The sequence below is a fragment of the Balaenoptera acutorostrata genome, chromosome 13 (genome assembly GCF_949987535.1).
Source record: "Balaenoptera acutorostrata chromosome 13, mBalAcu1.1, whole genome shotgun sequence".
Lineage (NCBI taxonomy): Eukaryota > Metazoa > Chordata > Mammalia > Artiodactyla > Balaenopteridae > Balaenoptera > Balaenoptera acutorostrata.
Window position 1 is genome coordinate 35,327,637 of NC_080076.1, and position 13,931 is coordinate 35,341,567.

The following is a 13,931-nucleotide window of genomic DNA, read 5'->3' on the forward strand; positions in this document are numbered from 1 at the left end:
TTAAAGGTGCAATTTCTATTTTCAAAGGATCTGTGAAATCACAAGGAGAATCTAATTTCATTTGAAGCTTAATTTCTCATGACCAAATATTAAGCAAGAATTTCATTAGCTGCTCCACTGCATGTTTTGGGTTTAGAAAGTAAACTCAATTTACTTGGAGGAACTTGGACCCTACCTTTTACTGTTCATTGACTCTGTCTGATCGAACTTTTCCCAAGATATCACCATTTATTTATTTTCTTTAGCTCACATGCATACTGCATTGAGCCAAGATTTCAGAAATTGAGAAATTCAAGCCATGATGAAACAGCTTTGTCATTTAGCAGCATCTATAGTGTTTAGACCAAGCCCATCTATTCAATTTCAAAATAACAATCTATTTCCTTTGAAAGCTGTGAGAGTATTGCATTCTTTAAACAGGTCAGCTTGTTCTTAAAGGGAGAAAACTTGACCTAATACACTGGGCTTCTTCTTATTTCTCTAACATGTCACACATGCTCCCATATCAGGGCCTTTGTGCTTGCAGCTCTTCTGGCTGGAATAGTCTTCTCTAGATATTCAGTGGCTTGCTCCCCTACTTGCTTCAGGTTTCTGTCCAAATGTCAACTCTCAGTGAGGCCTTCCTGACCATTCCATTGAGAAGTGAAAAGCTGCCTTAATACTCGAACCCAGCACTTCCTATTCCCCTTTCCAGCTTTTTCTCCAAAGCACGTGATGCTATCTAGCATAAAATATATTTTACTTATTTTGTTAACTTTCTCCTCCAACAGGAATGTAAGGTCCTTACATTCTAAACGTAGGGATTTTTATATTCACCTCTGCATCCTCAGAACCTAGAGAAGTGCTTGGCACACAGTAGGCATGTGATACATTTTTATAGAATAAATATTATAACATAAAGAATCACAAAGTGTAAAGAGACTACTTAACATTCAAAATGAAAGCTTTAATTATTTTTTTAAAAGTGTGGAATCAATGCATTTTTATTAGAACTCAAATATCTACATTCAAAGACCTCAATCAAGAGAATTTTTCCTAAATGAGATCAGCAAAGGAAAGAAGGTGGCAACAATATTATTATTTGTTTTACCATCGGACACCTAACTCTTGGATCCCCTGGCCACACATTTAACACCGTTGCACTCACCAAGGCAAGTCTCTCCCAACTTCGTTATGAGGGATGGAAAAGTACTATTACATATGATTGCAAATTATTAGCTGTAGTCATTTCATTATTCCTAGTAATAACACAAATAATGGTGGTAGAGAGTCATCTTGGCATTTCACTAAAACCCGAGGGCTTGTTTCTAGTAAAACTAAGTAAATAAAACTATGTTTGTCTATTATCACATCATGAAAAAATGTCTGAAAAGATTTTTAGCCAATGTTGACACTATATTTGGGACTGTCTGACTTAAAATATAGGCAAAACAATATGTGTTTTGCAATATGTGGCAAAAACAACATTTATTTTTGGGGACTATAAGTGCTGTCTCCAGTAGGGAGTCATCTTCCAGAACAGCGAAAACTGAGGTGTATCCAGAGGCTCATGTGTGGCGAACAAAAGAGTATGTCACATAAGAACAAACTGCGGTTTAAATACATGCCCCAAACTGACAGTCACAAGAACAGGCATTCTTTCTGCTGGTGAGCACTGGGGTCACACGGCTGCTCACCAGGGCACCTCTGGGGAGAAGGGCTCCTGGAGGAACAGCAGTAGGAATTTAGTTATTTAACCAGGATTTGTGATTCTTCTCAAAAACAAAGAAAATGCCAACTCAATAAACATGTGTTTCTCTTCAGCCTATTTTCTCCTCCCTAACCTTGTTAACATTATTCCTTGCACGCATCTCTGCCAGACCTGATCCCCTGCCTTTAAATTCCTGACTCAATTTTTCACCTTTTAGTCTCTCCGCTTTCCTCTCACAATTCTGAAGAACAGTAAAATGTGTTGTGGTGTTTTACAAAGGTCACTAAGAAAGATTTTCCAGTTATGGGATTAGGTAAAGAGAAGATATCAGATGAATCCTTCATATCATTTGGGCAAAAGATCAGGAAAAATAACATCTGAAGAAGAGATGCTCATCTATTATCATCAAGTAGAAACCTCACCCCGTTGAGAGCAAAATCAATGTACTGGCCATGAGAACACATTGCCAGTTACTATCACTAGTTCTGCAACCTTGGGCGAATTACTCTGGACCTTCTTTTTCTCAGAAAAATTCTAGTCTAAATAATCTCTAGAGGTTCTTTCCATGTCAAATAAATTGTATTCTAAGATACTAAGATTCTAAAATGAGAGCCAGAAAAGCACTGTAGATAAAAATATGGACTCAGAATGTCTGGGTACAAATCCTAACTTCAACACTTATTACCTGAGGACATCTGGCAAATTACTTAACCTTCTACTACCTACTTTTCCTTACAATTGGGATAATAATAGTACCTAACTTATAGGGTTGTTGTGTGGATAAAATCAATGTATATAAACTCATAAAATAGGGTCCTATACATAATCTGTACTTCTAACCACTCCTATTACTATAACAGGCCTACTTCATTTAATTGCACTTCACTTTAGTGCACTATGCAGATATTGCATTTTTTACAAATTGAAGGTCTATTGCAACCCTGTGTCAAGCAAGACTATCGGTGCCAATTTTCCAACAGCACTTGCTCACCTTGTGTCTCTACGTCACATTTTGGTAATTTTCACAATATTTCAAACTTTCTCTCTATTATTATACTTGTTATGATGATCTGTGATCAGTGATCTTTGATTTTACTATTGTAATTGATTTGGGGCATCATGGACCAAGCCCATATAAAATGGAGAACCTAATCGATAAAATGTTACGTGCGTTTTGACTGCTCCATTGACCAGCTGTTCTCCCTCTCTCTTCTTCCCCTATTCCCTGAAACACAGTGTTGAAATTAGGACAATTTACAACCCTACAATGGCTTCTATGTGTTTAAATGAAAGGAAGAGTCACATGTCTCTCACTTTAAATCAAAACCTAGAAATAATTAAGCTAGTGAGGAAGGCATGTTGAAAGCCTGGACAGGCCAAAAGCTAGGCCTCTTATGCCAAACAGCCAAATTGTGAATGCAAGGGAAAAATTCTTGAAGGAAATTAAACTACTATGAACACATGGATGATAAGAAAGCAAAATGGCTTTATTGCTGATCTGGAGACAGTTTTAGTGGTCTGGATAGAAATCAAACCGGCCACAACATTCCCTTAAGCCAAAGCCTAAACCAGAGCAAGCCCTAACTCTCTTCAATTCTATGAAGGCTGAAAGAGGTGAGAAAGCTGCAGAAGAAAAGTTTGAAGCTAGCAGAGCTTGGTTCATGAGGTTTAAGGAAAGAAGCCATCTCTATAGCATCAAAGTGCAAGGTGAAGCAGCAAGTGCTGACGTAGAAGCTGCAGCAAGTTATCCAGAAGATCTAGCTAAGATAATTAACAAAAGTGGTAGATGACACAGCCTTATATTGGAAGAAGATGCCATCTAGGACTTTCACAGCTAGAGAGAAGAAGTCAATGCCTGGCTTCAAGGCTTCAAAGGACAGTCTGACTCTCTGGTCAGGGGCTAATGCAGCTGGCAACTTGAAGTTTAAGCCAATGCTTACTTACCATTCCAAAAATCCTAAGGCCCTTAAGAATTATGCTAAATCGACTGCCTGCTCTATAAATGAAGAACAAAACCTGGATAATAGCACATCTGTTTACAATATGGTTTACTGAATATTTTAAGCCCACTGTTGATACCTACTGGTCAGAAAAAAAAAGATTCCTTTCAAAATATGACTGCTCATTGACAACGCACCTGGTCACTCAAGAGTTCTGGTGAAGATGTACAGTGAGTTTATGTTTTTTATGCCTGCTAACATAATATCCATTCTGCAGCCCATGGATCAAAGTCTAATTTTGACTTTCAAGTCTCAGTACTTAAAAAATACTATCATAAGGCTGTGAGTGTTGGTGATTCCTCTGAGGGATCTGGACAAAGTAAATTGGCGATGTTCTGGAAAGGATTCACCATTCTAGATGCCATCAAGGATAACTGTGACTCACAGGAAGAGGTCAAAATATCAACATTAACAGGAGTTTGGAAGAAGTTGATTCCAACTCTTAGGATGACTTTGGGAGGTTCAAGACTTCTGTGGAAGAAGTAACTAGCAAGACAGCTAGACTTAGAAGGGGAGCCTGAAAATATGACTTAACTGCTGCAAACTCGTGATGAAACTAACAGATGAGAAGTTGCTTCTTAGGGATGAGCAAAGAAAGTAGTTTCTTGAGATGGAATCTACTCCTGGTGAAGATGCTATGAATATTGGTGAAATGACAAACAGAGGATTTAGAATATTCCATAAAGTTTGTTAATAAAGCAGTGGCAGGCTTTGAGAGAACTAACTCCAATTTTGAAAGAAGTTCTACTGTGGGTAAAAATGCTGTCAATGAGCACTGCATGCTACAGTGAAAACAAATTGTTAGTGAAAGGAAGAGTCAACTGATGTGGCAAAGCTTAATTATCTTCATTGTTGTCTTCTTCTACAAAATTGCCCCAGCCACTCCAACCTTCAGCAACCGCCACCCTGATCAGTTAGCAGCCACATCCTCGAGGCAAGGCCTTCCATCAGCAAAAAGATGATGATTCTCTGAAGGCTCAGATGATGGCTAGCATTTTTTAGCAATATTTTTAATTAAGGTATATACATTGCTTTCTTTAGGCATAATGCCATTGCACACTTAACAGACTACAGTATAGTCTATACTATACAGTATAGTGTAGACCTAACTTTTATATGCACTGGGAAACCAAAAAATTCGTGTGACTCACTTTATGGTGATATTTGCTGTACTGCAGTGGTCTGGAACACAACCCGCAATATCTCCGAGGTATGCCCGTAAAATATATCAACCAAAGAGACAGTACCAAAACTCAGTATTTTATGATACCAAGACATTATTAGTCATAAACAGAAAGCAAAGCCCAAAGGTTTACCTTTTTCTTACGATTTCCACTTTCACGTTGAACTGCCTTCATTAGGTGCACCAGCCGATCTACAAAGGTCTGCTGTGCAGCCAGCAAAGAACGCATAACTCTGACAGACTTATCACCCTGAAGGGATTCAAAGGAAAGAAAAATTAATTCTATGTAGCATAATGATTAGGGTTTCTTCAATAGCATGGGTGACCTTTATTCTTTTAATAGCCACAAACTTCAACACAAAGTAGTATTGAAAAAAATTAATTATCTTTATTCAGAGATAATGATAAACCTGTTATCTTAGTTAAACACCACCAACTCTTCCACAATTGAAAATTATCAGAGTCTTCAGCGAATACTGGTCTAACAAAAACTGCACTTTTTTTCCCACACACAACCATGTGACACGATAGAATTCATTCACCCAAAATGTATTCACTCACCAGTTCAATAAGTATCTGGAAGCCTATAATTTCTTCAAAAACGTGCTGGGCATACAGCAGAAACAATACTATCCTCAAGGAAATAAATATATACTTAAAAAAAAAAGTTCTCAAAGAGCAATATAATATGCTTGCTTAGTAAAACAGAACCATAAAAACTAAATGCTATAAAGTCTCATGTAGTAATTCTCAGTTCATAAAATATTATAAAATAACATTTTCTCATTTAATCTCTCCAATTACATTGATAAAGGCAGCTTGGCAATTGTCATCCTTATTTCGAAGATGGAAATTTATTCTCCAAGAGACTGAAATTTCCTCACAGGATGACAAAGGTTATAAGTGGCAGAACTGAGATTAGAAGAGAGGACCAACTGCTTATCTGCTAGTCAGTTAGATATAAAGAATCTCTGGCCTCTGAGAACTATACAAAAGTTTAGTCTCAAAGAGTTCAATAAGATGTGACTTACGTTTTTAAGAAAATTTAAATGAAACATGAAACAGTAGATAAAGATGCTCTGAAGTAAAATATTACATTTCTACAGCAAATTACAGTTAATGTCGTGACAGTTTTCTTTTCATTGCCCGTGCACCTTCTGCTGGCTGAACTGTGACACTGCCTTAACAGTCACAAGAATACCAGGCGAAAAATGGCTTACATACCTCTAGAAACTATAAAAGCAAAAATATAAGTTATATAGAAAGTATGTGTAATATGACCATTACCAGATTTATATAAATATACCTAGTCTTAACAATAAAAATAGAAAACAGAGAGTGCAATAAAAAAGCAAAGCTTTGGGGTTTTTTGTTCCAGGTATAGGTTTATTTTATTAAATCAGGAGTCAACAAACTTACTATAAAGGGCCAAGGATTAACTACTTTAGGTCCTGCTGACTATAGAGTTTCCATACCAGATATTTATCTCCTATTGGAGTACAAAAGTGATCACAAACAATATGAAAACAAATGAGCATGACTATGTCCCAATAAAATTTTACTTATGAACACTGAAATGTGAATTTCACATAATTTTCATGTGTCACAAAGTATTATTCTTCTTGTGATTTTTCCAACTATTTAAAAATAAAAATCCTTAGCTCATAGGGCATACCAAAACAGGCAATAGGCCAGATATGGCCCATGCACCGTGTCTGCCAACGCCTACATTAAACGGTTACCTTCAACAATGCTTGGCTGAACCGTCTCATCACATTCAAGTACATCTCGTGGGTCTTTGGATCTCTCTGTTGAGTATCTTGATCTTCACATTCCACTATCACATACCTTAAAAATGTAAAGTCATTCATGTAAATGTGAAATGAAACTCAGAATTATTTTGTAAATACTTATGCCTTTCCATTAAAACAGATCAATTCACATTTGCAAAAATAATTAATGGGAGTAATGAAACACATTCTATCATCACTCTTTTTAAAGCTGAAAATTCAGGAACAACATATGTAACCTTCTATAAAGGTAAATTAATAACAGAATGCCTTAATGTGTACAATATCCTAGATTTTCTAAAAATTTTGGCATCAAAATGAGCATTTTCTCCTAATGCTTTATGAGGTACACAGAGCAGTAACATCTTCAGAAATTATATAAGCTCACAAATCTACCAAGTAACTCATGAACAAAAATATTTTCAAAATATATGTAATACTTTTGGTATTACATAAGGCTCTCTTATTCCGGAAAAAAAAAAAAAAAATAACAACACTGAAGCTTCTCTCATTAACATACTTCTGAAAGATAAATAAAAATTTTAATTTTTCCTTTCATATCCAATTTCCCCATTTCTCAAAATTCCATATATAATCTTCAATTTTTCCATCATAGAATTGTGGTTTTAGAGAGTTAAAAAAATTTTTAATATATAGTCTTAAACCTAAACTGCTTATACAATTCATATAATCATATAAATAATGACCTGGATTAGATTTTAGAGGTTGTCTAATCCAGTGTTTCCAACTGTTCTGATTGGAACAAGCCATACTAACAAATACATTTTAGATCACAACTCGTTACACACAGCCCATGTGTGCACACAGATGCATAAAACTGAAAAAAATTTCACAAAGCAATATTCTGTGAACAATATGTTAATATTTGTTACTCTGTTCTATTTCACTTTTCTTTAAATAACAAATGCTAGACTGTGAGCCTTAAAATTGATTTCAATGGATAATGACGTGCAGTTTGAAACTTGCTTATTTTATCAATAGCGAAACTTAGAGGTGGCTGTATCTTGCCCATGGTGGCACAATTAGTTGACTGAAGAGCTGAAATCAGAACCCTGGACTCTGGGGTCCTCGGCTAGAATTCTTTCTACTAAGCTTACTCTCACAGTTTGACCTTTAAAAACCACATGAAACTTTTCAACTTCCTTAACTGATAGTATTTCACAAATCTCAAATCACAGGGCTTACTATTTTCCTTTATACTATTTCTGGAAAGAAAATAGTTAACCATCTAGAAGGTAAACTTCATGAGAGCAGAGAGCTTACCTGTCCATCTTGACACCCTCAGCACTTCCATGCCTGGTTCATAATACTCAATATATTATTGTTGAATGAATGACCCCAATCTCATGGATTTAACAAGTATCTCAATGTTGATAATTCTCAAATATGAATATATATCCCTTTTCCCACATCTAAGGCCTAACTTTGCATGTCATTAGGTGATCTGCTTTTATATTCAACTACCCTAATTTTCAAGCAGCAGATCCCCTTTTCAAGACACTGCTTGTCATTTTTAACCGAAGATGTGTAAAACTGAAGTTATCACACTAAATGAGTTATTTTTCTATCTCAATTGAAGGCATTATCAATATTTCAGCCATTTGGGCTACAGTTTGAATCACGTGAGGTTGTAACCAAACCAGAGAACACAGGCTCTACCTAAAACTATAACTGGCACTCTGTGTTTAATTTGTGGTCTGTGCATCTACAGCCAAACCTAGGTCACATTCCCTCACTTCAAACACCTATATTCAATTAGTCACTAGGCCCTGCTGATTTTTTCCTTTAAAATGCTTCTTGTAGTTGTGCTGTACTACTAGCAAGCCCTGTCTGGAATCAACCAGCAGATACCTCTTACCTAGCTTCTCTAACTCTAAAAAGAAAACCCTTATTGATCAATACAATCATCCAAATTTTTCTTCTTTAAACTACCTTCATGTCCCACCTATATTAACAAAAACATCAATGGTTCCCGCTTTTCTATTATTTTAAAACAGTTTCTGTGGCCATAAGCTTCTGGTTCAAACTTCCACCATCTCCAATTCTTGCATTCACACTCCAATCAGCTCGACTCCCCAACACCCCCACTTTGTGCTTTCGTTCATGTTGCGGTACTGTCCAGAAACACCTTCCCACCTCCACCTTTCCTTATTCTACCCACCCTTCAAATACAGGTGACACTCCGGCTCTTCCAGGAAGTCTTTGCAAACCCTAACAACTTCTTTCTCCTCTGACTTCCTAAAACAGGCACAGCCTCTCATACAACTTGTGCTGATAATGTTACCTTGCTCGTCACTGTTTCACACATTTACTCCTAGCTCCCTTCAGAGGTTATAAAGAAACCGATGCCAGATTCCGTATCTTAAAAATCTTTAGTAGCCCTTGACATACACAATATAGTCTTACACAAAGAAATGTTTTAAAGGTTGATAAAATTTAAGAGCCTTCTCCCACTGACCTCCCAGGTGGTCTGGAAGTCCTCAGAGTTGTATAACCTAACAATAGAATTTTCTGTAAAGTGGTATGAGGAAATAAACCCTGACACTATATCTACCTTATGTTCCCAACGAGAGTTCTAAACCAAATATTCAAGAAAGCATTTTTGAATCTTGAAACTGTCAATACAGATTCAAACCCAGTCCATACTCTCTAACCCTTTGAAGTCCTTGACTATCCCCATCATCTTAGTATATTCATTGTGTTTTCCTGTGTTTACATGGCAACTCCTTTCTAAAGGAGCAATACAGATGACCACAATATACAGGCTCCACTGCTTTGTTCAGATCCCCTTGACTGTCAAGTAAACACAATGGCTGCAGCTACGTGATAAAGGTCACATAGCAAACACCTCTCAAAATCATTCAACCCAAAGTTCTTATGCAAAGGAAAAGTCCATCTAAAATAAAAATGACAGTGTCATCTCCAAAATGAAGGACAAATTTAGATCAAGACTAGAAGACCTAGATTTGAGTCACTTCTGAATTCTCTGTTCACAGCAGTAAGGAGACTCTACAAAGCACTCTCAGATACTTCCTTGAAACCTGTCATCTTCAAGTAGAAATGTAGACAAAATTGCCTGGGTACCCATTGTATGATGACATCAGTGGGCTACCTATTTCTTGGCAATTTCATTTTGTGAGGTAAATAACCTTTATTACTTTGAAAGGTCTTAAAAGTTATAGAAAAACATGTCAAGGCAGCCAAAGTTTACTTTCAATTCCAACATACTGGAATAGCTATAAAAATAAAAAAACTGCAACGATTTATAGATCCTGATGCCCAACACTTTACAGACTGGAGACTATAACTCCCCTCTGAGGTTTAAAATGTTGACACTATTCATTTTAAAAGGATTGTCTGTACTACTGTAGGCCTCTAAGGATTCAACTATAGCAGGAATCCTGTTTAAATCAATGGAAAGGGAACAAATGAACAAGGAAATTCAAAATGTTCAAAAGGAAATAGCACAATCAATTAAAATTTATATTTTAATATATTTGTTATAATAGAGTAAGCTTAGACTGAGAGGCATATAAATTGTTACATGTGATTAATATTTTTATACTATTCTGTCCAGGTTCAAAGGAATAGAATGATTATTTTAAGTCAATTATTTGGAATTATTTCCCATATTTTCACCCTACAATCACAAAAGTGGTGTGTACCAAAGTCAGAAGTCCACATCAATAGCTTTTCCTTCCCCATGAGTGTTTCTGAATATGTAATATGCAGACTATAAATATGGGAAAAACAATTACTCCTCAGAGAATGAATAGACATAGCACATGCTATTGCATCAGTGAATCAGAGACATAGTGGGAAAACACAAATCAAATCTAAGTTTGATAGAATGCTTATAAGACTGGGAGCTAGGACTGTACTTTGTTTATTATCTATGGAGAAAACAAAGTGCTCTTTCTGAACAGAAACTGTTGCCTCATTGGAAACTGCTCATCTAATAGGTTTCCTACTGTTCAGCTGCTTTCAGAATGGTTTGAAAACCCTTCCTACTTGAAATAAGATATCAAAGATCCTATCGCAACTAATTTCAAATTTTACAATGAAATCTGGTCTATACTCAAATCCAAAGAATACATAATTTTAATCACCACATAATCAGTATACATACATATAGCTCTTATAATAGTGACTACTCTGGACTATAAATTCTGAGCCAGAGTAAACTTTCCATGAATATCACAAGGAAATAAAAAATATTTATAAAGGAATTCTTAGTAAATGATTTTTAAAATATATAAAACCTTAATTTTAAATACCTAAGAAGCTTAAAAGTCCTTACTCAAAACCTTGGCACTGTGCTCCACACATTTTTTTTTTAATTTCCATTGAATTATTTACCCAGATTTTTATGAGGAAATATTTTTCCATAACACCAGTGACTAGACATACACTTAAGAATTCAGATTAGAATATGGAGAACATTAGGAAGCAAGAGGTTACATTAAAAGGAAATAGTACCTATCTGGTAATACAATGATTTCTAAGCAAAATTTTCAAAGTAAAAATGGTGATTAACAACTAGCCAAAACATTTTGTGGATGTATTTTCAAGGACATACTGAAAGTTACGGTGAGGGAAACGTGGTTTATGAATATTATATTAAACTCTAAAGTAAAAGCAAGGAACTATTTTTCCTCCCACTACTAAGGCCAACAGGAGAAAAAAAAATTACAGGTACCAAAGGGGGGAAAAAATGACTGATTTAGTTAAGATTGTTGAAAGCGGTTTTTCTTCAATGAAAAGAGAACCGTGAAGGCTGAAACTAAAGAAATATTTGTTATGTAAGTAATGAACACCCATGTTTATTAAAGAGCCTTTGATTTATTTATCTATTTATTGGCTACAAGGGCAGTATCCAGATAAGATTATGTTTGGAGAGTGGGAAAATGAAGTTAATGATTTGACCTACAGGACAGTTCTCCAACTCAGTCTAAAACAGGGAAAGCAAAAATGCCTCACTATTCTTCAAAAACAATTACCTTTCAGAATGGACATCTATTAATTTGTACTGTTTAAGTTAACCGCAGTAAACTGAGCAGTAAGATTAGATCAGAGATAATTTCTACAGTTAAAAAAAGTATCAAGTTTGTCAGGAAGTTTAAAAAAATGTTCTCTCAAATGTACAGAAAGCTTCAGGTAGAGCTTACCCAACTGGCTCTGCCCTTTGTTTGCTCTATAAAACTAGTTAAGGCTCTCTTGTCTAGTGTTTAATCCTAGTGCTTTCTTTAATTGAACCAAAATATTTCTCATTGTGGCTTAAGCTACTTGTTCTTTACACTTTAGAATTCTATGACAGATAAAGGGAGCCATGCTTCACATTAATTGTGTCTCAGTAAATCAGTTAGCTTTTCTATGCCTCAGTTCCTCTCTTTCTTTCATGTAACTCACTCAGGAAACCTGCTCTCATGTAAAATAGAGATACTTACACTTGCCCTATTTAACTTCACAGAACAAATGAGAAAAGGTCACTGAAAATACTCTGTAAATGGCAAAATGTGAGATAAATGATCTAATCCTAGTTCAGGTTTTACCAAGTTCAGCTACATCATGCCTCTGCCTCAGTTTTCTCATGTATAAGTAACTTCAAATTCTAATTTTCTGGTCTTGCATGATTCCAGTGTTTTAGTAAATAATGTGAAAATACACACTCCTGAAGGACAGTGAAGTATCATACTTACACTACTTAAATAGCACAAAAGGCAAGCAGACTTCAAACTGAAAAAAACGATTATCTTACCCAGTTTTATCTTAGATCCTGGAAAGTTAGTGAAAGGAAGAGAAACCGTGGTGCTAATAAGCATTTCCATTAGCACAGTTGTAAAGAAATACAGCTAGATATAAATACTGCATAGGCTTTTGATGATTGCTCATACTTTATTTTAAACTGCCTTTTTGTTTACAGTATGGAAGAAAATAGTCTTAAACAGTGATGAGAAAATAAACAAAAAATTATTTCACATACCAGTATAAATAATTAGCCAGTGTTGAGTTTTTGCAGGCTCTTGATATCAAGAAGGTACATAGATCTTGCTGAAAGAATTAAAAGAAATGTATATATATTATATTACCATCTGCTATTAACAAGGGGGAAATAAGAGAGTCTACATTTGCCTATCGGTTTTCATCTACATATCTATGTCACAGATCAGATTTTCATGCATCCATCTATCCCTCCATCCCACCATCCAGTATTTATTCTAAACCAGGTGATATGTGAGAGGCTAAGGACGCCATGGTTTACAGAGTTCCTTGCCCTACTGGAAGCTTAACATTTGGTGGAGGAGAGAAGCATTAAAGGAAGTCACAGAAATAGTTTAGATTGGGAGGTCAGAAGGCAGCAATGAGGATGTGATATTTAGGCAAGACCAAAATGACGATATGTACAAAGGCCCTGAACCTAACTGTTCAAGGAACTTTTAAAAGGCTCAATGTAGCTGAAATATAGTGAACACTAAAGTAAAGGAGGCTGAAAAGGTAGGTAAAAGCCAAATTGTGGGCTTCCCTGGTGGTGCAGTGGTTGAGAATCTGCCTGCTAATGCAGGGGACACGGGTTCGAGCCCTGGTCTGGGAAGATCCCACATGCCGCTGAGCAACTAGGCCCATGAGCCACAATTACGGAGCCTGCGCGTCTGGAGCCTGTTCTCTGCAACAAGAGAGGCCGCGATAGTGAGAGGCCCGCGCACCGCGATGAAGAGTGGCCCCCGCTTGCCGCAACTAGAGAAAGCCCTCGCACAGAAACGAAGACTCAACACAGCCAAAAATAAATAAATAAATAAGTAAAATTAAAAAAAAAAAAAGCCAAATTGTGAAGACCTTTAAGGTCACACTACTGAGTAAGGATTTTATTTTATTTATTTTATTTTTTTGGCTGCATTGGGTCTTAGTTGCGGCACGTGGGATCTTCGTTGAGGCATGTGGGATCTTTCATTGTGGTGCATGGGCTCTTCACTGCAGCGTGCGGGCTTCTCTCTAGTTGAGGCACGTGGGTTTTCTCTTCTCTAGTTTTGGCACACAGGCTCCACGGTGCATGGGCTCTGTAGCTGTGGTGCGTGGGTTCCAGAGCGCATGGGCTCTGTAGTTTGCAGCACACAGGCTCTCTAGTTGAAGTGCGTTAGCTCAGTAGTTGTGACGCCCAGGCTTAGTTGCCCTGCCGCATGTGGGATCTTAGTTCCCTGACCAGGGATGGAACCCGCATCCCCTGCACTGGAAGGCGGATTCTTTACCAC

General features: G+C 36.5%; 1 protein-coding gene across 3 annotated transcripts in view; it reads right to left on the minus strand.

The window, feature by feature from the left end:
• Positions 1-13,931, minus strand: part of PIK3C3 (phosphatidylinositol 3-kinase catalytic subunit type 3) — a 160,036-nt gene that overhangs the window by 55,302 nt on the left and 90,803 nt on the right. For all 3 annotated transcript variants that reach the window (XR_450203.2, XM_057526841.1, XM_007172783.2), the window contains exons 13-15: positions 12,668-12,735; positions 6,616-6,721; positions 5,007-5,123 (exon numbers count right to left, since the gene is read on the minus strand). Coding sequence is in view for 2 of the 3 variants with exons in the window: in XM_057526841.1 (XP_057382824.1) it covers positions 5,007-5,123; positions 6,616-6,721; positions 12,668-12,735 (291 nt within the window). In the remaining variant the exon portion in view is untranslated. The remainder of the gene's footprint in view (positions 1-5,006; positions 5,124-6,615; positions 6,722-12,667; positions 12,736-13,931) is intronic.